The sequence below is a fragment of the Marmota flaviventris genome, chromosome 1 (genome assembly GCF_047511675.1).
Source record: "Marmota flaviventris isolate mMarFla1 chromosome 1, mMarFla1.hap1, whole genome shotgun sequence".
Lineage (NCBI taxonomy): Eukaryota > Metazoa > Chordata > Mammalia > Rodentia > Sciuridae > Marmota > Marmota flaviventris.
In genome coordinates, this window is record NC_092498.1 from 81,787,916 (window position 1) to 81,815,582 (window position 27,667).

General features: G+C 36.6%; 1 protein-coding gene across 2 annotated transcripts in view; it reads right to left on the bottom strand.

Annotated features, from left to right (window-relative positions):
• Positions 1-27,667, bottom strand: part of Rapgef5 (Rap guanine nucleotide exchange factor 5) — a 229,368-nt gene that overhangs the window by 35,739 nt on the left and 165,962 nt on the right. For both annotated transcript variants that reach the window (XM_027932668.2, XM_071613720.1), the window contains exons 12-17: positions 11,575-11,653; positions 6,980-7,124; positions 5,570-5,667; positions 3,671-3,701; positions 2,394-2,472; positions 2-151 (exon numbers count right to left, since the gene is read on the bottom strand). In XM_027932668.2, the coding sequence (XP_027788469.2) occupies positions 2-151; positions 2,394-2,472; positions 3,671-3,701; positions 5,570-5,667; positions 6,980-7,124; positions 11,575-11,653 (582 nt within the window). The remainder of the gene's footprint in view (position 1; positions 152-2,393; positions 2,473-3,670; positions 3,702-5,569; positions 5,668-6,979; positions 7,125-11,574; positions 11,654-27,667) is intronic.

A 27,667-nucleotide genomic window follows, 5' to 3' on the forward strand; every position in this document is an offset into this window, starting at 1 on the left:
CCCCCCGAGAATGTGATGGCCACCAGAGCCAGATCCTCTTCTGCATGCTGGATCTTTTCTGCCACAACTTTGAGGATCTCTTGTGCTGTGCTGGAAACTTTTGCCTTCACACTGACATAGGAGTGCTCCGTTATATACACGTGGCAAAAAACTGTACAAGTCAAAACAAATTATGAACAGAACTGAGATCATGAGGTACAGACTATCCCAAATCAAGGCACCCACTTTGTTGTTTTCTTCATTTTAAAGCATATGCAGTAGATGTACGCATTTGCCTAAGCACAGGAGTGCCCCAGATTATATGCCTGTAAGTATGTGCCTGCAAGCACAGGAGACTTAGATGTTATAACGCTGATGAATAGGCATAAGTAGTAGTTAGGTTTCCCCAATTGTCTTAGAAATGTATGCTCCTGGCATCGAGGTAAAGACCGTCTGACTAGAATATAGTGGCATCTGTGCTACATAGGACTGTACTTTTGAATCTCTTTATTGAGAGTGACTAGGATCTTCCAAAGTAGCAGCATATTAAAACATCTAACTCATAAATTTTTATTTTACACTCCATTTCATAACAGTCTCAGTGGACCAATAAAAAACAGCACATTTGCTATTAGAATTCTCATAAGCTTATCTAAAAATCAGTCATCTGTCTTGGTTTTTGTGTTCGGCTTTCTCAATCATTAAGAATGACCCTCTTGCCCCCTTATCAAAGTAGGGATGAGTTTAGTTTCCAAATAGAGGTCACATTTCTCACCTTTTTAATTTCCTTTTTTATTATCTGTGGTGCTAATAATTATTACTAGGAAATTATCACCATCAGGGTAAATGGCTCCTGGAAATTTTTTTTTGGTTATGATTTAATAGCAAAAACTTTTAATAGCAACGTACATTGTTGACACACTGCTTCTTAAAATCAGCTGTTCTGAATGTATAAAACACTAGCTGCTTCAGAATATACAGGATAATTAGATATTCTGTATGTATGTGTGTATATATATATATATATATATATATATATATATATATAAAAGAATGAGCTCCTAAGAGAAATTTTATATGCAATTTAAATGGCATCACAAAAAATAACCAAGGATTCCTTTCATAGAAATGCAAACAAAGCAAAAGCCTAACCATGAGTTGACATGTCTAGAGCCTTAAAGCAAACATATAAGTAGAAAGCACTTGACAGATTTTGCGTGGTTTGGTTGGGTGTGTCACTAAAACAATAGCTTCTAATAAATAGTTGTTTTATATTTTGTCAATAGGTTGTAAAGGGGGAAAAAGCTTTCCTCCCTTAATGGAAAAATGCAATTTTTGAGCAAGGCAAAGATCCAGTCTACAAACCACTAACTGGAGGGTTAGTTTACACTTTGCTTAATAAACAGATGAAAGAGAAAGAGGCCAGGAACCTTGAAATACTTGGACTTTTTGCAGCTCAGCTTGGAAAACTATACAATTAAATTAGAAGATAAATGGGCGAGGGAGTTCAGAAATTAACACATCATGAGGTAAGATAATTTTGTTTGCTCTCACTTGGGGAAGCTGACGATGTCAGACAATAGACTCATCTACCTGCAGCATTTATACAAACACCACAGAAGAGGCAAACTTGTGACACTTTGTTTTTAAAATATTCAAGAAAATCAACACACATTAAATGTCTATATTTCAAATTTTAGCACATGGAGAAATATGAGTCAAAGAGAGGTTCAAAATCACACTAGTGTGAATACTTTAATTCATTGTTTCCTGGCTCTACACTTGTCTCAACCTTTGTTCCAATGGGAGGAAACCACTGCCACCATTTTGGTGCCAGTATAAAATATTCACTAGAAAGGCTTTTAAGTTTCTGGGTGCTAATGGAAAGAACCTTGTAGTCATGAACCCCTGTCAGCTAATGAGCACTGGCTGGGAACATATTCAGTGCATGGCGCTGCCTGACACTGCTTTGCTTTGGAGGAATTTCCACCAACCACCCTTCCTTTCATTTCTCTTCCCTAAATTTCAGAGGGACTGCCTCAGCAAACATCCTGCACGCTGGCTTTGATGGCCTTTCCAGTTAGTCCTGGGCAATGAGCAGAATCAAGGAGAAGGTTCCAGGAGGAAAACATTGAGTTTCCAGTATATTGTGAACCTCTACCCAAGAAGTCAAGGAGGTCCTTGGCACAGCCTTCTTTCCTTGCTTCTCCAATTTAAAATATTCTGGGTCCATTGGACAGTGTTACAATCTAAGAAAACTGTAATGCTCAAAGGAAGAAAAAGGAAATCATCCCCAGATGATTTGCTGAGAGCCAGAAAAGATGGTTCAGGGCAGGCTGAGGTGTTCAGATCCGAGAGCCATGGTGACTAACTGCAGTTCATCAGCCCCACCCCTCCCTGAAAATCCTACTCACTTTCCTCTGCTTCGGTCACAGTTCCTCTATGCTGGAGCCAGTTCTCCTTAAGACTGAATTGGTGGAAAAGGGCCTTATTCTGTGAGAAGGGAGAAAGAGAACAATGAATGAATGTATTCCTGCCCTTTGGAAAACCACAGCTGTTTACAACATGTTCCAAAAGAGCTAGCCAATTTTTTTTTTTAAATATGAAATCTACCCATCCAATCTTGAAGAAATAAACTGGGAGTTGCCTCAATTAACACATGTGGAGGTGGCGATTCTGAGAGATACAATGGGCTGTGGCCAAGGCCAGTAGCAGGCAAAAAGCCCCTGTAATTACTCCTAGTATCAGCTAGAGAATACTCCCACATTTTCCACCTCTGTCTTTTACAAACTACAACAAACATCCAAAGACTCTTCTCCCCAGAAAGACCTGGCTTCCCCATCTCAACTCTAACCCAAAGTTACAGTTACCACAATCTGAGTTTCGGCTTTTTATATATTTCACAAAAGCAGCCTGGAGATGGTTTCCCACTTCTCTTGTAGCACACTGACTTTCTTAAAGGAAATAGGTACATTATAGTCTCCTTCTACAAAACTTGCGCCTGAGGTCTTATTCTGTATGTCCCTCTCATCAAGTTTAATAGGAACATATATATTGTCGCTACCAGCTCCCTTTCTGTCCTGGTGAGAGTGTAAACCTTTTCCTTATAAGATTTTCTAACTCCTGGAGTCAAGATTCTCTTAGTTAAATGTTTTGGGCATGAATGCTTTAAAATTCAAAATTTTATCAGTCTGGGGACAGCAGGGAAGCTCTGAGACTCCAAATGTACCACAAAAGATTGAAAATGTCATAAAGCCAAGGGGACATGGCTAAAATCAAATCCGTACCAGCACAGGGAAACCACAGCAAAGCAGAGAAGGGCAGGGAGCTGCGGCCCTGGGCCTCCCTGCCTTCCCAGCTATGTGTGAAGCAGTGTTCATTTTAATTATGAAGAAATGCAAGTGGTGCCAGGCATGGTGGTGCCTACCGATACTCCAGCAACTCAGAAGGCTGAGGCAGGAGAATTGCAAGTTCAAGACGAGCCTTGGCAACTTAGCAAGATCATGTCTCAAAAAAACAAAAAAAAAAAACAGGACTGGGGATATATATATAGTTCAGTGGTAAAGCACCCCTGGGTTCAACCCCAGTGCCACCATTCACCAACTAAAAAAAGAAAGAGAAATGCCAAGTGAGGCCAGGTAAGGTCTCCAAACCAGATCTCCCCACTGCCAATTCTAAAGGGTCTACCTACCTTCCTTTGTGGTGAATATTCATCTACAGTGCTGAAAAGAAAAAGATAACAAGTCAATCTTTGTCCCAAACCCAGAACAATGCAGTTATTGTCACAGAAGACTGATTTTTCAGCACTGGGTAAAGGATTTTCCTCTTTAAAAAAGATAAAACACAGTATTTATTAATTTACTATCTACAACAAACTTGACATTGGGTTTTGAATTTCAAACAAACCAGGAAGAAAAGAAGCTACGTATTCCACAGACATACTGTGTTATCTACACACAGAATGTAAAGCCAAGAATTAAGAGAGTAACTGGATTTATTTACTCCACTGAAACTAAACCCTCAGCTGGGTGTGATGGGGCATGCCTGCAATCCCAGAGACTCAGAGGCTGAGACAGGAGGATTGAAAACTCAAAACCAGCCTCAGCCATTTGGTGAATTCCTAAGTATCTTAGTACCTGTCTCCATGTAGTGCAGTGGTTGAGTTCCTCTGGGTTTAATTCCCAGTAACATGAAGAAGACGAAAAAAGATTAAACTCCACTGAGGTACTTGTTGTATTTAAATGTATTAAACATAAATTAAAGTTTCCCAAGTACACAAGACTGCCTTATGGCATAGAACGACTCTCCCATGAGAGATTATTTTGACCTAAAATTGTCACCCCCCTTTTTTGTTTCATTTATTAGTTTATATATTCATAGGAGTCTTAAGCTATGGGTATCTAATATAATGTAGACTGTGATAAGAGAAGAGCATCATGGTTCACAACATTCATTTCCAACCCATTGTCCTAAGTTGCACCCGACTTTTAAATTTCTAACTATTAATTTTGATGATTGAGGACCAAAGTTTACACGTGGTTTGCTTATAAGATTAATTTATATCTACATTTCATTTGAAAGGAGACCTCCTTTATTAAAAATAAAGCCAGCCTTTACCTTTCAAATCAATAATCAAAAAGGCCTGAATTAACATTTTCTATGAGAAGTACACTTATGATGGCTGATTGGCAACGTATGTGTTCATGTTTACCATAGATATAGGTAGTGCCCTGTCAATCAGAGAACAGCTCTTTCCTTCCAGTGAATTCTGCAGCTATATCCAAAAACTGAATAATGACCTGATGTATTCATTTACCAAATTTGATAAGAAGAGTCGGGGTAAAATCTCAGGAAAGTCAGGTGTTGCCAGTCCTAATCTACATTTGCACACACCAAGAATCATTGAGTAAATGGGTTCTTTAATCTTTTTAATTGGTAAAGAAACCTCATAGAACCTATAAAACTGAGCTTTTAAAATATTCCATGACTCACTCCTGGAACTTATTTATGAAACTTTTTTTTTCCTATTCTATAGAGATAGCTATGAGTCCACAAATGACAAAGTAAAAATGCAGACTTTTAAAATAAAATAATAATTTATTAAATAACTCTGTTTGGGCAGGTTGTTGGGGCCCAGTTTATTTTTGTTCTTGCTATTATTTGTTTGTTTTTCTCTTGGTACTGAGAATTGAACTCAGAGGTGCTCTACCATAGAGCTACATCCCCAGCCCTTTTTATTTTTTATTTCGGAGAGACTCCCTAAGTTGCCCAGGTTGGCCTTAAACTTCCACTCCTCTTTTCTCAGCCTTCCGAGTCATTGGGATTACAGGTCTACACCTCCATGCCCAGCTCCCAGTTTGTTTTAACCATGTTAAATAGAGTTTTTTTTTTTTTAAAGCAGTCAATAAGCTTAATTTAGTTTTATTTTATTTTGTGGTATATAAATAAAATACCCATTTTATTAGTAGTAAAGCTAAGAAATCAAGATGAATCCCAGTGTCAAATGTTAAAGATCAACTTTATGTAAAAGACATTTCAAATTCTATTACATTTGCTGTGTTCATTAACTACCAGAAGAAAAATTACTTACTGACGACGATGCATTCCAAGTATTTTTTGAAATTCTTTCAATTCCTTTTCAAGTATTGGATATTCATAGACATCATCCAGAACATTCCTGTAAATGGTCTGGAGGGAAAAGACAAATGGCAGCTGAAATGAGTGGCACAGCTCAGAGTGTGTGTTTGGCAAGTGTAAGGCCCTGAGTTCTATCCCCAGTAAAGCCAAAAAAGAAAGAAAATGACTCGCTCCATGAGTACCTGGCCCAAAGTGGAATCAGGACAATGCAGGGGTTTAATTCTAACTGCTCAACAGCTGCTTTTAGGGACTATGTGTAGGGAATGCTAGAAACAGAGATCCCTGGTTTGTTACTAGAGATTTCCATGCCTAGTCTACATTAAAAAAAATAAGGTGCATGTACATAATCATTTGGGAGGGAAAAATATCAGTGAAACTAATAAGCTGTTTTGAAAATAACATGAATGTAGATAAGCAGATCAGTTTTTCACTGGATGTCTAAATGACATCCAAATGTTAAATTCAAACTCATTCCCTTCATGAAATGCAGAATCAGTTTAGGTGCTTGCCTGTTCTAACATAGAATTCTCCCTAGGTAGAACTGTATTCTATCTCCTCTCTATGTAAATCTGTATACCTAATATGGTTTTGGTGTCTAAAGGAATCCATCTGTCTATTAATCAGCTCCAGAGAATTGTTCGTGCTGAAAAGATACTGCAGCCTAAATTGAATAAATCAGTTTATCCAATTCAATTTTTTTTGAAATGTACATCTAGATTAGTATCTATTTCAAAAATTATTACTTCTTAAAATTCTTAAAATATGCCATGTTCTGAAAAAGTTATATACTTTGTCAATATAATTTTAAGATGATAAATAATGTCTTATCCAAATATTATATACAGATATAAGACTTGTTAGTTCAAACTTATAATAAATCTCAACTTACTAAATAGTTTCAAATTTTGAAGTATATATTATTTGACTTTTTAATTTCATTTGTAAGGTTCTCATGACTTACATATTATCTTATATATATTACATATATTATCTTAAATTAGTGAATATAAAATTTGTCTTCACTATTTTTTCATAATAAAATATTTAAAAATCAAGTTTCTACTTATAGCAGGCCTCAGAAATCAAAATGAATTTATATTTTCTCTGAATCACAACTTGACTATCAAAAAAAGTTGGATGAGACTTTTTTTTAAAAAATTTATTTTTTAGTTTTAGTTGGACACAATACCTTTATTTTATTTATTTATTTTTACATGGTGCTGAGGATCGAACCCAAGACCTTGCATGTGCTAGGCGAGCACTCTACTGCTGAGCTATAACCCCAGTCCCACATATGAGACTTGAAATGTGTAAATAAAATCTATCATTTGGCATCAAAGAATAACTGGAAGTGTTGGATTACCTTTAAAAACATTTTTGAATGTTCATCTTCATGAAGCCAGTCTTTGTACAGAGCAATCCACTGGGAAACAAGATGCAAGACTTTACGTTTCCGACAAGGAACATCTGAGTTTTCCTCTTTGCCTTGATACTTCTTAGCAGAATAGGTGCAATGGTTAAGAAAGAATATTATGTTGTTGAAATAAAAAAAAAATATAAAGAGATTCCCATATTCTTTTTTTTTGAAGCGGGGGTACGAGGGATTGAACTCAGGGGCACTCGACTTCTGAGCCACATCCCCAGCCCTATTTTATATTTTACTTAGAGACAGGGTATCACTGGGTTGCTTAGTGCCTTGCTTTTGCTGAGGCTGGCCTTGCACTTGGAATCCTCCTGCCTCAGCCTCTCAAGCCACTGGGATTACAGGTGTGTGAGAGATTTGATTATTCTTGTCTTTGCAAAATAGGTTAAAGCACATTTCCCTAAGAATCTACAAGTACATAAAAATGCAGGAAGAAAAAGTAAAAGTAAAAGGAGGGCACTGAGAAGAACAAAAGCCAACCCAGAAAATGATGTATCCTGGGTGAGAGGCCTGAAGGAGAGGACTGGACTATCATACTGGCAGCTGCTGATACAGACCCACAGGCAGCGGTGAGATTAGTGTTCATTCAGAGATGTGGCCATTGATTTCAAGGGTGGCTTCTAGAGGAGACTTGGCCTCACTACATAGGCAAATACTATTTTAATAAAAGTTAAATCAGAATTAAGACAGATATTCTTCGATACTCATAATTTTGCATTCTGTAAAACCAATTACTCCTAAAGTAGTTTCATATGAACACATATTTCTGAAGCACAATTTGTGGTATAATTCAAATGTCCAGTCCTAGGTAAAAGGACTGCTAATTTTCATTTTCATTAAAAGAAAATTTTAAAAATAATATAGGAAAGAACCTAAATGCTTCATCATTTGAGAACATTTAGTGAGGTTATTATAATATCCATTCAATGGAATATTCTGCAGCCATAAAGATGATGGTCTAGTAGTTTACATACAACATGGAGAACTTACAATGTGTTGTTTACCAGAAAAGAAAATAAGAAAAGGATATGTTAGGATGATCCATTTCTGTTAACAATGCTAATATAAATAATTTCATTATTCGGAAGGATATATACAAAATAGTTAACAGTGGCTTCTCAATGTAATGAAATTTCAGAGTACATGAATTATTTTACTTATTACCATTTCCTAATTTGTATATAATGACCATGTATTAACTTTGCTGTTAAAATTATATACAAACAACATCGGCCAGGCATGGTGATGTGGGCCTGTAATCTAACAGACTTGGGAGGCTGCCGCACCAGGATTGCAAGACTGAGATCAGCCTCAGCAACTTAGTGGGACAATGTCTCAAAATAAAAATAAAAAGAGGCAGGAACATAGCTCAGTGGTAAAGCACTCTTGGGTTCAATCCCCATTATTGGAAGGAAGGAAAGAAAGAAAAAAAGAAAAAGAGGAAGGAAGGAAGGGGAAGGGGAGAGGGAGAAAGAAAACAAATCAAAAGTAAATTGCTTAAATGATTAGGAATGAGACAGCAGCTTGGAATTTTCTAAACTGATCAACTCTTTTTGCCTCCAAAAGCATCACTTCTGAACATTGCGTACACACCAAAAAGTTAACTGGGATTAGGAAATACTGAAACCAAACACAAGTAAGCTTGGGGTTGTCAACAGGATTTTACATATGTTTAATTTTTTCTGTAGTTGTAGATGGACCAGATGTCTTGGTTTACTCTTATGTGGCGCTAAGGATCCAACCCAGTGCCTCACACATGCTAAGCAAGCACTCTGCCACTGAGCTACAGCCCCAGCCCAGGATTATGTATTTTTTAATGCTGATAAATAATTCCAAAATACAGGGCTGAGGATGGAGCTCATTGGTAGAGTGTCCTCTAGCATGCACACGGCCCTCAGTTTGTTCCCAAACATTAAAAAAAAAAAATTAAAAATGCAAAATTTCTAATCAGACTTTGCAAATATTTTTAAACATAATGCAGTCCCATTATTCAAGAATCCTATGGTCACCTTTAATTTCCACCAGTGAAATAGAATCAGTCAAGCACACAAAAATCTGTTCAAGTGTTTGTTTCTTTTAGTTCTTCTCTTGAAAACCAAAGTGTGAAGATTTATCCTACATCATTTCTATTTATACAAATATCCTTTTCTTCTTTTCCTGTGAAAGTAATATCTTAACTCATATAAAGAAAAAAATAACCTGGAAAATTAAAAAAATACCAACAACTTATTTTTTTCTTTAGGTCAGCACATATAACTGACCTAAAGAAAAAATATGAGCTTTTAATTCAAATTGCATATATGCATATATTCTACAATTACAGACCAGCAGAATAAAGCAGTTTTAGGGGCTGAACTTCAAACATTCTTCTCTATTTGTAGTTATTAACATTTATTTGTTTCACTTTGTTCTTTCCTCCCTGAAAGATATATATTTTTAAAATATCTACTGATTAAATTTGCATTTATATTATTTGCCTTTCCTATATTAAGGTACATAGACTCTTTTACCTTTTGTCCATGCTAAATTATACTGATTTATAAATTCATTTGGGGTGGGGGTTAGCACAAAGGCACTGAGAGAGAGTTACGACTTCTGTGTAATGCATGAATATTAACTGGCCCAGAGGTATAGCTTACTGTGCTTTATGATGATAAAAGCTGAAAGCTACTAATCCTATTACAATAAAAATACTCACCTAAAATATTCAAACCCAGCACAAATGGCTCTAATCTATAAATAATGTTTAAGAATCACAGGGGAAAAACATACCCCTCCCAAAATTTGGACTGCTCTTTAGAAGTTGGTAGTAGTAGGATATGAAAGTGAGATTCACTAAGATGCACAAAGACATCTCACATTAATAAGATGCTATATTTTTTTTTGTTTTGTTTTTTGGTTGTGAGATGTCAAAGAAGGTTGTGTGTAAAAATACAGAAATAATCATTTAGAAAGACTCCTGGCTTAAAATATTTTAGATTTTATAAGGTTTGATAATCTATAAAAAGGTTACTAAGAATTTGAACTAAATTTTCTCAAAGACTCAAAACATTTTTATAGCCAAGGAAACTTTAAGAAATTGCTTAGTAATATCCTCCAGAAACAAAATTATTAAATGATAATAAAATATTAGGATCATAGTTAAAGGTAATAGTTTGAAGGCATCTAATTCACTATAAATGTATAATTTATATTACTTAATAGATAGCAATTGTTTTAGAAACATGTATTAAAATGTAAATGAGATTAATTCACAAATTTTTTCTAAATATGTCCAATGGAGAAATTTAAAACTTCATAATTATTGTTATATTTATTAGTAATGCTCCACTTGGAAAATATGGAATAAGTCTGTACATATTGAAACTTTCCAAATTAAAAACTAATTATGTTTTAGGATCAAAAATTTTGAATTATGAAGCAATTCTAGAAAGTGTCAAAATTCCTATACCTTTGCTTAGTCAGAGGACACAGTAAAGCACTAAAAAGTAATAACCATTTCTAACTTGTATATATTTTTAAGAAGACATTACTTTTATTATTATGTACTTTGTAGAGTTTTAAAGTATTCTTTAAGGCAAGAAAATGTTGTAAAGTTTGGAGACACGTAATAAGTAATTAATAGGAAAAAATATTAGATGACCATTATCATTGGGTCTTAATAAAACTTTGGCATGTACAAAAAGTATACTATTTTCCTGATTTTTTGTTTTTAAGCAGGTTGGAGTAGAATCCCCACTTTGATTTAATGAAAACGTAAAGGTTTTTATTAAATGCTTAAAGTCTTTAATTAATTTAATTCTAAGAATAAAAAGTATTAATTAAATCTAATTAATTTATTAAAAACTTAAATGCTTTGGAAGCAGCTTCATTTAGCATTTTGAAGCAAGAAGCTCTGGAGCCTGGAGAAGTTATGTGGCTTTGCCCTATGGCCTTCAGCTTCCCTGTAGCATCCTTTCTAGTTAGTGGGTAAAATTATAAGGCTATTAGCCTTCTAATCATTCTATCGTTCTAAGACAGCACACAGTGACAAAGCTCTGAGCCGGTGACAGTTGATTCCAGGGGCAAGTTCAGACTTCCTTATAGGGGAATGATCTGTGTCCCCAGGGATACTTGCCTAGGAACACAACATCACACAAGTGCATTCATTTTCCAAACAAGTGGTCTGACTCTGATGGACCAAGTCCCCCTCTAAGGCCACTTTCTGTGTGATACTACCAGTCCACTCAATCTCTTGATTCCAAGGCCTATTTTAGCTCCAGATTTCTAAGCAATGGTGAGAAGCAGATTTAAAGCAAACATAATATAAGCAGTATAATTTACTGAGGTGGTAGAAAATAGCAGTTCTGCATTTTCATCTGTCCCTGTCAATTCTGTCTCATTCCATCTTTTACCTTGGACATCATGACATTAATATTTAACATGTCCGCACTCTACCGTGAGGGTGAGTAAATTAAAAAAGGCAGTTAATTCCTAATGTGAGACATCTGTCTGAGAGGAAACCCATGCAGCATCCTGAAGTTAATGAAGGATATTGCCTTAACAGCGCCTGGCACAGGTCATCAGTTGTCATGAAGACGGTGTACGTGAGAAGGAAGTCATCGAGGAGGGTCTCTGCAAAAAAACAAATACGAGGTAAGCAAAGAGGCAACCAGAAGGGCAGCTGTGCATCCAGCCTCTTATAGTGTATGAGGCGGAAATCTGATAAATGATGGCGGCAGTGGGAAGGCCACAAAACACATTATGTATTAAAGTTAGGATTTGAGAAATTCTTTACATAGAATGCCTCAAGCAGTGGGATATGTTTACTTGCAAGGCTCTCTAAACATACAACTCTCACCTTCCCCCTCCCCCAAACATCAGTTATATTTGTGGGTAAAGATGTTTGGAAAAACCAATGCATAAATAATGTGTTAAAAAATAAACTTTGTAAGACTTCCAAAGTATATAATCCAGTCCTACAGGGAACAAAGCCTTCATGTTGTAATAAATTAAGGCTTTCCAAAGCCATTTATTTACATAGAGGGCATGTGAACAATGGATAATAAAACTCAGAAGACACATATGAGGTTCAAGGCCACTCACTTTCATCTCTCAAATGTATCTATCTCAAGAAGTTGGGGGAAAGATGTGATTTTATTACTGTCATGAAGAGAGACTGAGCTGAGTCCACCTAAAATTGGAGAGCAGGCACAGCATAGCATAGCACGTGGCTTCCTAATTCCTTTTTCTATTAAGAAAAAGAGGATCCATTTTTTAATCTCTTCTTTGCCTTGCCTATTCTTGAGATGTAATATGAAGCTGCTAAACAGGCAGACTCTATCCTCCGACATGATTTCCCAAATGATGAAAAAGATTATATGTAGAATGCAAAGTAGTGATTTTGACACAATGGCCCTTGTCTAGGCTCTTTAACTTAGAATTCATTTGTTTTTATGTGATTTAATTTTCATTTTGGCCATCAATTTTTTAATTGCATAAAATAGTAGTAAGTTATACTGGTAATAAGATTTTATACTATGATGGACTGAATGTTTATGTCCCCTTATTCATAAATCAAAACCTCAGTCTATAATGTGGTAGTAGTAAGAGGAGGACCCTTTGGAAGGTAATTAGGATTAGATAAGGTTCTAAGGGTGAATCCCTCATGAATGGAATTAGTGTCCCTGTAGAGTCCTGACTTCCTGCTAGCACCTTGATCTTAAGCATTCCCAGCCTCCAAAGCCATAAGAAATAAGCGACCAGTCCATGGTATTTTGTTACAGCAGCCTGAGCTGAGTCATACACTCCATAATATTCATGCTTGCCAAGATCTACACTTTGTAAATGTGTAGGTATAAATAATCACCTAGTACGGAGATATACAAATATAAGTTGAACATTGGATGAAAGAAAAATTTTGGAATTCTTAGGAACAACTAGTTGCATTTACTCTAAAAGTTAATCAAGGCCATATTTACAAATACAAAATTCACACATAAGAAGTAGTGGCTGGGCACAGTGGTGGATGCCTGTAATCCCAGTTACTCAGGAGGCTGAGGCAGGATTGCATCTTTCAGGCCAGCTTCAGCAATTTAGTGAGACCCTGTCTCAAAATAGAATTTTAAAAGAACTGGGATGTAGCTTGGTGGTAGAGTGCTTGCCCAGGATGTGTGAGGCCCTGGGTTCAATCTCCAGTATCTTAAAAAAAAATAAGAAGAAGAAAAAAAAAAAGAAATTGTGGTGATGCCTGTATCAGCTATATCAGCTGCATGGGTTAATTTATTTTTATGGGTTGTTTGCTTACAGATCATTAAAGTAATTCTAATCCACATTAGTAGTAAATGGTTGCAAAGGGTAATGTCAAAAATCAAAACTTTTTTTTTAAATTGCAAGATGATATTAATTAAAATGAACCAGAATTTTTAATGAAGAGTATGAGATCTTCACCAAAGATATTTATGATAAGTAACAGTATTTCTTATCAAAATAATAAATTTGACAAATGGTCACTAAAATAAGCCTAAACTTGCAATGTTGCATCTCACTGCAAGATGCTAGCAATCACTGACCTAAAGCAAGTCTTCAGGCAGGTGTGTCTGGGCTTTGCAGTGGGAGGAGGGGCCTAAATTAACCCTATACAAGAAAGCTGTGGTGGTGATCAGACAATGAACAGCCTCCATTTATAGAGGAGCTAGCAGGCCTCTGCTAGGGTCTGTGCACAAAACTTTAAAATATATGCACAAAAAGTCAGGAGAAGCTATAGTCTAGATCTGCCTCAAACTAGTTAACCTGGTAGCACAAACTAATGACTGGTAATCATAATGAGAAATTTGGGATAGTTATTTTTATTATAGTTTTTTAAATAGTTGAAATCAACTATTTACATAGTGTCTGAAACCCTGGGATATTTTGGAAATACAACTTTAAAGGTATCATTCTGGGATGTTATTTAATAGAAATGCTCCCATAAATGGCAAAATTTTGCTGTGCTAAATGTGGTTGATTAAAATTCTCAACTCCTCTGGTCTGATTAGAAATGAAACCGAGTATTTTTGCGTGCAATGTTAGATATAGGCAGCAAGCACAACAGAATAGCCTAGAATCTTGAGTGTGCTCTTATAGGTAGGAATCACACATGCACAGAAACCCCTGAGTGATGATGATGAGAATTTACGTTTGGCATTTAAAATGCTTCATGTGCCACATAGGTTCAGATTCTGGAATGTTTTTACACTTAGCTATATTTAATGAGGTTGGGACTATTCTCTAATCAAGATTTACTCCATTAGTAGCTAACAACCTTAATAATGAACTCAGTGGCTATGAGAGTCTTGTTGGACAGTGGCAAACCCATCTGGCATTCTATTCAATTAATCAATTTACATATCACAATATTTTGTTAAGGGCTTTGACCCTGAAGTGCTTATTTTCCCCCAAACTACTACCACATTTAATATCCAACAGCATTTACCTAATTATCTCTCTGCCATAGAAATATTAATTAAAATAAAAACAATGAGGCTACATAAACACATCTCCAGTTAATATTCTAATGAACAGAATGATTAAAAATCTTAATGAATAGAAGATTCCCTATATTTCTAACTCAAATATTTTTCTTTCTAACTTCCATATTGTTCTGAAAAATTTCTATATATATAAAAAGAGGTTTGGTTTATTCTTTTTTCAGCTTTGGCATTTTTTTCTTGCTGAAGTAATTGAGTGATATGAACAAAAAAACTATAATCAAAATGATGCACTTCAAATAAAAGAGCGTTTTTATAATAGCCATGTTTCAAAAAAGGCTGTCCCAATGGTATTTAGAGATATTTTTAGAACCACAATGGCTATATGAATGATCCCCTGAAGAATATTAGCCCACAATAGCCATTTAGAAAGACTAGCAAATCCACTGGCATCCATATTAAAACACTATAATTATCTATTATATTACATAGTACTTAATTAATAGTAATTTAAGACTAGGCAGAAAAGCACTTTTGTGCACATAAAAGCATCTTTCATTTAAACAAATTCATAGCTGCCGTATACAATAACATTCTGAATAAAGAGATGTATTCATTTTGATTTCTAACTCTCTGAATGCCTAGGTATTAATATACAAAAAAACCTTTTCTTTGAAATTCTTGGCTCATCACTATTTTTTTTTTTAATTTTTTATTTTGAGATAAGGCCTTACAATGTTGCTCAGGCTGCCCTTGAACTCAGAACTCATGATCTTCCTGCCTCAACCTCCCAAGTGGCTGGATTCCAGGTGTGCACACCATGCCCTCTCTTTTTCACTACACTTTTGGGATCATCCTCCCCACTCCACCAAAAATGAAAGGTGTTTTGGGGTGATGATGATTGGACCTAGGGCCTCATGCATGGTAACCTTGTACTCTACCACCGAGCTACACCTCTAGCCTCCTAAAAAGAATATTTCTCTAGTGGCTCTTTTAACTCTTACAGTATAAAAGTAACATCCAGATAATTATCAAAATCAGAAGGTAACTATTCGTTTTAAGATCTATGGAACTTGAAATAAAATACATAAGTTTGCAGTCCAAATAGGAATGGCTCTAAAATTTCTGGGTATAATTGTCACACTGACATAAAACGTACCTTCTCCTATCACTATTATTTTACAGTTTTAGGTCTAAGAAAGCTATTGCCTATTTTTATTTGATTCTACTTGAACATATTTTCTTTTATGTATCAATTAAAATATTTCCCATCCTTATTTCAAGTGTAGCAAGCACTAAAAATTTCCATTTTATTTTTGCAAAACACAAGCATCTCTAGAGCATCCCTGAGTTGTGTCAAGGTAGAATAGGTAAGAGGTTTGGTACAGACCCTTTTGATAGGGTTCTGTTATGCAAATGTAATCAAATTACAGAAATTGTTCTACATATTACCCAAAGGGTTAAGCTTAGTGCTCTTTCTTTCTTTTTTTGGTAAAAAACAGCACAAAACAAAATCCTTGAAGTAGAAGAAATCATTAGGAGTGTAGGGTTACTTAGGAATAATTGTAGAAATCTACCTCCGTTATATTTTCAGCACTCATAAGCAAAAATGCACTGTAATAATGAAACCACTCATCTGTTAAAGTGAATTACCAAGAAAGCAAATGAAGAGTTCTGACAGGCAACTGCCTGTGGTAGCTATTTAATCTAAGTATGGTAATGTGAACATTCAACATTTCTGTGCTAACTCAAATTCCCCTAAGTACTATTAGCAGTTTTGTTTCACCTGCACTTTTGCTGCAGATACGATGGAATGTAAGCCACACTAAAATATGTCCTACATAAACCTTGATTTCAAGGAACCAAGAAAAGCTTTGAACTTTCAAAAGGGCCCATTTCTGGCCCTGGAATGTTATAACTCACCATTATTTTTTGAGTACTACCAAAATGTACTATGTAATTTGATTAAGCACAAATTTAAAAAAAAATTTAATGTTCAGGCTTTGAGACATAAAGTGCTATGCTATTAAAGCTATGATTCTTTCCTGGTGTATCTTACATTTCTGAAAGTGATATTAATAATCTTAAATATAGCTGTTTACCACGGCTTTTAAATTCATTCATTCCCTGCCTATTCTTTATAATTTCACCAGTTTTTCATACCCATTCTAAACCTAACAAAGTTTGACATCTAATTTTGTTTTTAGGTATTTGTTGCACAAGAAATGCTTATTTGTTTAATGTGATTTGCACATAAAATCTTAAAAGTTACCCATTTAACCTAGTAGATAGGGCTTGGGTGTGCTCTTCAAATAATCAAGTCTATTTTTATTTTAACTGAAAAATTTCGTTGTGGAATCTTTTGTGTTTTTCTCTGGGAAAGAAAGATTGGAATACAACAGGTATTATGTTCTAAACTATGTTTAAATCCACACACTATCTTTGAAAACTGTTTCTAGGAGGCACAAGAAGTAAGACCACAGTGCCTTCCTATCTTCTCCAGGCTGTAGTATGCAGAGAAGAGACTGTGTTTGCAGATTCCCCTCACTTAGGAGAGGCAAGAGGCCCTAAGAGCAACTGCTGTCCCAGCCCCAATTAGCTGTTGTCAGCATAGAAGCACAATTAAAATCCAATTGTGGCTCACATGCAAGTCTTCTAAGATTGCTGGAAAGCCCAGAAAATGATATGAAAATGCAAAGGGGATTAGAGAGCTGAAATTCTTCCGGGGTAGCCTGTGACATAATACACCTAACCTCTCTGAGCCTCAGTGCAGTGGATGGCATCTTTGCATCTAGCAGAGCTGTAGTGAGGATTTAGGACAGTGTAACTAAAGCAACTAGCTGAGAACTTGGCCCACAGTAGGCCCTCTATCAATACTATCTGGCCTTTATTTTCATAAAATAAAATTATTTAGACTCTATCCCAATTCTCCAATCAAGCAACAAAATCTAAGTATAAAGAACTATGAACTTCCAAGAATTAGAGGAGAAAGTAGTAAAGTGTGAGCAAAGAAATAGATACATGTGTATCTGTGACTAATTCATAAAACTGTGCCCCGAAGACCTTGTTTAGCTTTTAAACATGTTTTTTCTTTTTTGGTATTTGGCAATATTTAAAGATCAGAAGATCTGGCAATACCAGGCGGGCCCCTCATATTCACAACCATGGTTTAGAGCCGATTTACCTGTCTATGTAGGGGACCTGCTCCAGTTTATCACCATTATGCCCTGGCTGGCTTCACTCACTTGCTTTTAACTGTGTGGACATAAAAGTTTTTAAGTCCTAGTTCTATAGAATAATTGTGAAATGGTAATAGAGGAGATTTCATAGTACAACAGAAAAGTAGGGTAAGGTCAATTCCTGGAGAGCCTTTGAGAGTTGGACTAAGGAACTTGGGGCTCCTTCCATAGAAAAGGAACTCAATGGAAGTTTTCAAGATGGGGAGCAATTAGAAAGAAACAGATGGATCAAGACTACTGTATCAGCAAAGTCAGATAGGAAGAATAAAGAGAGGGAGTTGAATTTACCTTTACAAACTTATTGAGCCTGGCTTCCCTAGTTACTCTAAGTGAAGCCATTGGGGAAAATATCAAAGATCTAAGGTTACCAAAAATGGTTAGAATTATTATTATGGAGCCACTATATAAATAGGAAGACTGAGGCCGCCATGGATTTTCAGATACATGCATTGGAAAGATAAGCAGTTGTCTAAGGGTTGAGCTGGGTAGGTATTCACATTTGGACAATGGTAAGAAAAAGGTGAATCAAGGAAGAGGAAAGAGAAGGAAAAAGGTAAGTAGAGAATCAGGAGACACAAATGTAATAGAAGCCGAGACAACCAGAGAACTGGAATGCAGACACTGCTGGGAGGAGTTTTCTCAGATGGAGCACTCAAAGGCCACTGGAGGTGTTGTGCAGATGTGATGCCCTTGGAGAGGTGCCCCTTAGTAAATGTTGGGGACATGCTCTAGTGAGATGTGAAAGAACTAAGAATAACCTACAGCTCTTAACACACTTAGCACACTTTCCCCCAAAGACTCTTGTTATAGTTGTACAGGGCTCACTGATGAGGAACAGCAGTCACTCTCAAAAATATGAGCCAGGAGAAAGGAATTCTTCATGATCAATGCAAGTAACGTTTTATTTAACAGTATAGATCAGAGCATGGGAACTATCATGGGTATGAGGCCTTCAATACCAATCCACCAGCATCTACCAATAAAAACGAATATCTTTGTTCTAGGATCCACTCAGTCTAACATAATTGACTCTCTAAGCTGCTGGCTGTTCACATGATTAGCATCACATAATGCATGCTAAGGCACAAACTGTGTTCCTAAGTGCTTGTCGACTAAACAAGAGAAAGCTTCAGAAAACAGAAAAATTAATTTAAACATATCTTAAATTAGAAGCCTGGTTATTTCAAGCAATTAATAGTCACTTTAATACTTAAATTATCTCAGGTCCAGGTGTGATGTTTTTACCTCCTAGGCACCAAGAAGAATCTGCATTACCAGCTTCTTTCCAAAACGTGAAATACATTGCAATTCTGAATGTTAATGTTTTGCTGGTCACTGTGAGTCACTAGCACTGAATTTTAGACAAAAACATTTTTCTGTTTTGTATCTGGTTAGAACAGAAATTCTAGATCTGTTGGAGAGAGGTTATTTCCCTCAAAGTTTCGAAGTGGATGGCCAACTGCCTCTTTTACAGCTAAGAATTTGCATTCAAGAAAATTTAATGTATTGTCCATATTTAAAAATATTCTAAGAACAAATATATAACCAATGAGGGGCAGCAGCTCTGCCCTGTGTTCTGAGTTCCAGAGCAGTCATTAGAATTCTTTGGTTGCTTTCTTTCACAGACAGGTGAAAGGGAGATGGTGGTTTATGTTTGGTCAGCTACTATTTACTCAACTCCTACTAGTTCAGAGCTGAGTGCTGTACTCTATGCTGTGGACGATGTGAAGCTGTTTGCAGGCTTTTAGAATCTGGTTGGTGATAATCAAAGGACCACATTAGGCAGCCTATAAGCCCCAGGCTGATGAATATCCCACTGGTGTGAATGCTCATGCTTCTATACCCTGCCCACCACTACCAGCACATCCTTCAGTCCCACCAAATTTGCTTCAAACCACACTTATTCTTTACTGTGCACTAGAAAGGCAGCAGTGGCTATACTGGGCATGAGGAAAAGCAATGGGGGAACATGATGACAACCACTGCATTTGAAAATAACCCTAACTGTGCTCTCTTACTGAGCACATACTGTATGCTGGTACCAAGATCGTTACCTACATGATCTGAATTCTGCACACCTTGCCTAGGAGGCAGGTCTTATGTTCTCTTGAGATGATGACAGGAGGCTGAGATAAGCAAGGGGAATACTAACCTGAGGCTCCTCAGCAAGGCAGTGTTGGAAGGGGCCTGGGTCCCAAGGTTTGCTAAGTCCCATCTCTGTCTCTATTGCTCACTGTACTTGGCTCTCCTGAGGGTGTGGGTGCAAACAATCCATGCTAGTGTGTGTGTGGGGGGAGAAATGTAGGAGCATCATGGAATCCACAAGTATGGAAGGTGGGGACAGCATAGTCACAGGAGCTTGGTCTTCTTATTAGCTATGGATAGTCAAAGATGCCTCTGTGTGAGGTTGGTTTCCCTAAGTGCCAGTATGCTGGAGTTCCTTTGTAGGGACAAAAGTATTTTGTTATTTTCCACTGGCCATAGCCAGTAGATGTAACTGAATAGTCAATTTACTCTTCTAAAGGTAGAACTGACCATCACGCGGAAGGGTAAGACCACAAATTCATTAAACGTTTTAATGGCCAATTACACATGATGCATATTTATACTTTTAAAAACTCAAAATGTTAAGGCAAAAACTTTTTTTTTTAAATGAAAGACAAATCAAAAAATCTTCTAGATAAACTTCTCCATAGCATACATTATAGATACTGAAAATTATTCATCACAATTACATTTTGTTCACTCTTTCCTAGATTAAAAGGAAAAAAACTTCCATGTCAAAGCCTCAGTTGTCTCTCAGCTCAGGTATGGTCTATGCCTATCAGCTCAACATCTGGGCAAACAGACCATTAAACATATCAGCTGCCACTGATCAAGATTATTTTTTTAGCTAAAATATTTTTAGCACCCTTACGCTAAAGGCATTCAGGCAAACTCCTTTGTTCTAAAAGGTACTAATAGGTCCTTTTGTTTTATTTTATTTTTTGGTGCTGGGGATGGAACTCAGAGCCTCCTGCATGCTAGGCACATGCTCCACCAGGGAGCTACAACCCGGGCCCCATTTTTTTTTAAATACATGTAATTCCCAAAACTACAAACCTCCTTAGACTTTTCTCTTACTATTGAAATCTCATGATTAATCATGATACATTACAGATATGTAATGAGCACATGAATTCCTGAAATATCACCAAGAATAATCTAAACACAACATAATAAAAAGAAAAAAAGTGATTTTCTACTTTCTTATTTTTTGGTACCTGGGATTGAACTCAGGGGCACTTGACCACTGAGCCACATCCCCAACCCTGTTTTGAATTTTATTTGGAGACAGGGTGTCACTGAGTTGCTTAGTGCCTCACTTTTGCTGAAGTTGGCTTTGAACTTGCAATTTTCCTGCCTCAGCCTCCCAAGCTGCTGGGATTACAGGTGTATGCCATCGTGCCTGGCTTATTTTCTATTTTCAACACACCAATTGTCCTACATTTTAGTTCTGACACTAACTACCTGGAGTTAGTACAGACTCTACAGGTTAGGTCCTTAGTTCTATGAGACTGCACTTCTCTTCAAATACCAGGCACGAGCGCCAGGTTGTCACCTGTACTTCTGATCAACTAGCTATAAATTGGGAGCTTTCATAAAACCTTCCTCTGGTCTGATCATTTACTATAGCGGCTCACAAAACTCAGGTGCACGTTCCCTGGTTCATTATAAAAGGCAGCAGTACAAAGGAAACAGATTAAAAAGTCAATCAAATGAAGACCTGCATAAGGTGAGCTCTGAAAGGGCCCCTTGTATAGAAGCTTCTGTCCCTGTGGAATTGGGGTGTACCACCCTCCTGGCACATAGATGTGTTCACCAACCTAGAAGCTCTCCCCCAGCTCTAAGGTTCAGTATTCTTATAGAGGTTTCATTATGTACGAAAGATGGATTAAATCATGGTCCATTGGTAACTGAGTTAGTCTCCCAACCTGTTCCCCTCCCTGGAGGTGGTAGGGTGTGTTAACCAGTCCACTCTTTCAGTGATAGCCTTGGGCTTTGTGGTGACCAGCCCCCATCCTGAAGCTATGGCGGGGGGGACCTGATCACCAGTTATACAAAAAGACACTCTTATCACTCTATACATCCAAGGATCTTAGAAGCTCTTGTGTTAGAAACCAGGGACTGAGATTAAACATTAAAATAAAAGTTGCTCCTATCATTTCTATCTCTCAGGAAATCACATGGTTTTTAGAGCTGTGTGCTAGGGGGCAGAGACCAATATGTATTTCTTACTATATTACAATAGTATTATACAGAATTATACACTATCAACTACTCCTAGAATACATTTTATTTGTGTCTTTGTTTAAAAAAGAAATTCCAAGGCAAAATATACTAAGTGTTCCTTAGGATATGTTTAATTTCTTTTATGAAAAATATTTCTAGCTGGGCGTGATAGCACATTCTTAGAATCCCTAAGACTCAGGAGGCTGAGAGAGGAGGACTGCAAGTTCAAGGCCAGCCTCAGAGACTTAACAAGTAGCTCAGTGGTAAAGTGCCCCTGGGTTTAATTCATATATATATATATATATATATATATATATATATATATATACACATATACATATACATATATATACGTACGTATATATGTATATATATGTATATATGTTATAGATACATATATGTTTTATATCTGTATGTTTTATAAAAAATTCTAAGGATTTTGCAGTGAAAGATGTAGAATTCTCAAACATGAATTCAATGGCCCAAATCAGAAGTGAGGAGGTACTTTAGAGTTAAGTAAATCTAGTATTCTAATATATACAAGATTATTCTAAATTTTTCTTCTTTAGTACTGGGAACTGAACCCAGAGGAAGTCTACCAATGAGCTACATCCCCAGCTCTTTTATGAGATGGGTCTCACTAAATTGTTCGTGCTGGTCTTTAACCTGCAATCCTCCTGCCTCAGCCTCCTGAGTTGCTCGGATTACTGGCATGTCACCTTGCCCAAAATATTGAGTTGGTCAAGTGAATATAAGAGTTTATCCAAACCACTCTGTAGGCTTTTTAAATGCTTTAAATCACAATGTTTATGTTTCTTTGAAGAAACAAATATATAATTATGGTTTCAGGTCTACAGTGTCAAAAAAAAATCACTAAGGACAACTTCCATTACAAAATTTCGTGCTATTTTCCATTTCTTTAAGAATCTGGGCATTTTGCTTCCTAGATATTTGAAGTAAAGAGCAGTGCATTTTCCAACTTCACTTGCAGCTAGATGTGATCACAAGACTAAGTTTTGGCTCAGAAGCCAGTGTGATGGAAAGGTATATTCATGGTTTCCACATCGGGTTGCCTGGACCAGCATGCTATTAGCCATCTGAGCCTGTCAGATGAAGGTCTGACTCTAGGGATATTAGAGACAAAAGCTGAAAGGAATCTTAGTACTGGCTAATATCAGGGTGGTCTGATCAGCTTTGGACTGCATTTTTCCATAACTATTTTTAAATGAGAGAAAAATACATTTACATCATGTTTATACCACCCTTAGTTTTTCTACAATCTGCACCATGCCTAATCACAAATAATACATTTACACTGCGACATTTTCAAAGGTTCAAGCATGTGATCAGTAATAAATCTGCTTTTCAAGTTTCTCCATTATCAAAAGTAGGAAAATAACATGTAAGCAGCAATAGGTATTGTGGATTTATCCTGATCTCAATACTATGGATTTCTAGAATCTGCTAAACACACATGCGCCTCAAATGTTTTTGTTTTGAAAGAACAACCTCCCTCTTCAGGAGACTGTCAAATGGTGTAGAATGTCTTAATTCTGAGATAGGCATGCTATGCCAATCAACTCTGGCACAATTCGAGCTGACCCAAATTGTCTACAAGTGTCATTAGTGGTTATTAAAAATGGCTTGCAATGTCTCCAAATTCAGATCAAATTGAATCAAGACCTCAGAAGTCACATTTTGTATGGTCCACTCTGGAAAGAAAATCCAAAATTAGGATGGGTGTTGATTTGAACCCAAGACCCTGTCCATGCTAAATACATGCTCTGCCACGGAGCTATCCCTCTGGTTTTTTATTTTCCATAACAAAATACATGATGTGATACTAGATTTGAGAAATCTATAAATCTGCAACACAAAATCAAAATAAATGATACCAAGCAAGACCAGAAGAAAACGTGGGACAGGGGAAACCTAAGTTGCCCTAAATACTGTATGAATCCTTCTTCATAATGGACACATTTAAAGCACACTGGAAGGGATATAAGATAAAGCATGCATATATCCATATGCCTAAAACTATGATGACTTTTAGACTAAGAATTTAAATACAAGTATCCAGCCAGGTATGCAATGGGCAATTTCAACTTATAATATTTGCACTAAGTAGAGCTCATTTGAAAGATTTAAAAGAGGATTCACAAATATACTTAAATGCTGAATAGAGATAAGACTACCAAGTCTGGAGCAGAAAAGGGAATTGCTCTGAAAATTATTTTCTGTCAACATTTAGATTATGGCAAGATTGGGATTTCTGGGGTTTAGTTTTCCATGCTATCTGTTCACCCATATGCAACAATTATGACTAATTGTGTTTATTTCTGAGATGTAGGGGAAGCACTGCCAGCCCAGTAGCAGCCTTAAGCTCAGGAAAAAGTTGCAAACATAATAAAAAGAATGGTTTCAATTGTACATTGAGAAAGCCTCAAGGGCAAAAACTAAGAATAATGGGAAATGGGAGAGGACAGTTATGGTGAGAGAGACTGCAAAGAGAAACGAGGAAAAGCTCAATTATAGGTAAAGGCAAAAATTCTCCCACACAAAGAATATTCCTTTTATGTACAAGCTTATCTGTAGCATTGCAACCTTTAAATGAAGCAATAATTTGATTGAAACATGCTGTGAGAGGTTAACATGCAGTGATTATAATTCAACAAAATGCTATCAGCTAACATTCCTTCTGCACACTTGCAAGATGATCTGAAGTATACACAGTTACACAAACATTGTTTTAAATATCCATTTTCTGATAGGATGCTAACTTTTAATTGAGGAAGATGTCACAGCATTTTAAAATTCAGAAGGACATCTGAAATACTCACTTTAAATCCATCAGTTGTCTGGAGAGATGACACAAGATCTCTGAGACACAGAGAAAGAGATGGAGAGAGTGAGTTTTCTCAACCTCTGACTTACCCAAGCAATTTCAAGATTTTTCTTGCCCCCAGTGTGGGGATCCAAGCCAGGCTGCACCCACCGACGGCAAGTGCTCTACACCTGAGCTACACCCCCATCCCTCTAGTAATTTCAGCTGCTGGTGCTAGAGGGAAACTATCATTGTGCTAAAACTATTTATTAGTTCTCAAACTCACTACTGACACAGCATCTTGTCTTCATGAATGTCTCCTTTCAATTTCTGTTGCTCCTTTCAATGCGCTCCTTCAGAAAGGCCTGACTTGAAAGGTGCTTCTGGAAATACAGCAGGGCACTGACAAAATAACATGTGTTTCTACTAAAATCCAATATTAAGTATGCCAAATGACGTGAAACTTACAGACAAAATATGGTTTAAAAATTTGAGAACAGAATTTTCCTTTTAAAAGAATGAAATCCCTGGCTACCACTAAACTGAAAAACTACGCTGTAAGGATTATTTTTTCTAAAGAATTACAGATAGAAAATTGATGAGTTAGTCAGAGGATTTGTGTTACAATAGCAACCTTCAATCAGCTGCTATGCCTGTAATCCTAGTGGCTCTGAAGGCTGAGGCAGGAGGATTGCAAGTTTGAGGCCAGCCTCAGCAACTTAGCAATAACCTGTCTCAAAAAATAAAAAGGAATCCAGATGTAGCTCAGCGGTAAAACACCCCTGAATTCAATTCCTGGTATCAAAAAAAAAAATGTTTTTTTTTTTTAAAAAGCAACCTTCATTTTATGTCAAGGAGACTCTGTAGACATAAGCCAATGTCCTATTTATATAACACTAAAACTGAGGACTACTATTGGGACCCCATAATTTTACATTAACTTTGTGACTTATCAGATACACTGGGTTGAGTATTTGGATTGGCCACTGTATTATATATTTGAAAACAGATAATTTTATATATTTTGATCCCTGAAAATCGACAATTCATGTAACATACTTATGGTGACTCTCAGTATGCCACAATATTTTCTTTGCAATAATTTATTCTCCAGCCAGTCTAGAAAATTAGAAATTTACTTAACTATGAAAACAACCCAAGGTTACCCATGGAACTCTATATAACAAAAATGGGAATCAAGTTGGGTGCTTGAACAGGAGGGAAAGACTTTTAGGTGAAACAATTACATGTAAATAAAAAGTGCAAATGTGAGCCTGGCACAGTAGTGCATGCCTGTAATCCCAGTGGCTTGGGAGGCTGAGGCAAGAGGATTGTGAGTTCAAAGCCAGCCTCAGCAAAAAAGCGAAGTACTAAGCAACTCAGTGAGACCCTCTCTACAAAAAATACAAAAAAGGGATGGGGATATGGCTCAGTGGGTTCAATTCCTGGCATCCCCCTCCCCAAAGCAAATGTGAGTAAAGAAGAAAGTCCATTCATTTCTACATCGTCCATAATGGCTGTCCTTTACACAGGGAAACTAGGATATTTTAATTTGTCCCCAGGATGCTCTGGACTTGCACCTGTACTTTCTCTTTACAAAGTCTGCTATAAATGGTCACCATTTTATGGCAAAAGTCACATCTGATAAGCTAATTTTAATTTCCCTGTGGTTAAATATTACAGTTTTAATTGCCCAGTGCTTTTATTTTCTACTTTATTTATAAGGAGACATACTCACATGTATAAATTTTAACAGTGGGCACAAAATAAACAAGGGGAGAAACTGAAAGAGAATATAAAATTAAACATTGAATGAAAATGTTCATCTCTACATAGTGCACTACAAATATTGGGTAAACATGCATAAATGGCCCTGCATTTCACTGAAAACTTGACACTCGTTGGAAAACTATTACATTTTTTTATAATCATTCATGCTGAAATTATTTGCAAAATCAAATTAAAATTCAGACTATAAACTGTAGCAAAAGCATGGAGTAAACATGAAAACGATGCAATTTTGAAAAACGCATCCAAATGATGGATCCACTCTCATTCTAAAGAGGCACAATTTCCCTGAAAGGTATGCTGCACACCTACTTATCACAGCCTTATCCATTAAACATCTTCCTTTGCCCATTGGTTATGCTGTAATGAATTTGTCCACATTTCCATTATTAGTCAGTGTATGTTAATGATCTTATACTTCAGCTCAGTCTCACTTCATTTCACCTTGCTTCATTACCAACAAGGGTATTAATGAACCCACAATCTACTAGCAGTGTTAAAGCATCAATTCCCCTGTTATCATACATAATATTGCATGTTAATAGGTGGTGCAAATAGATTAACCCAGAAGATGAACATCTTAAATGAAATCCAAAGGCAAATCTAGTTTTCAGTCACTTATCTGAGTGGTCTGATAGGATGTCAGCTAGAATCCCTCTCCCTCTTTTTTTTTTTTAATATTTATTTCTTAGTTGGACACAATATCTTTATTTCATTTATTTGTTTTTATGTGGTTCTGAGGATCGAACCCAGGGCCTCGCACACGCTAGGCGAGCGCTCTGCCACCGAGACACAACCCCAGCCCCTCTTTTTTTTAAGCATTTTGAAGCAATTAGCTGGCTTTCCTGCTCAGAGCTGGAAATCAACAAGCAGATTTTTGTGCTGGAGATTAATTCACCTTTTCTTTGTGTGTGTGGTAAGGGGATTTAATCCAGGGGCACTCTACCACTGAACTACACCCACAACTTTTTTTTTTTTTGAGACCAGATTTCAGTACATTGTTGAAGCTGGACTTGAACTTGTGATCCTCTTGCCTCAGCTTCCTGAGTGGCTGGGA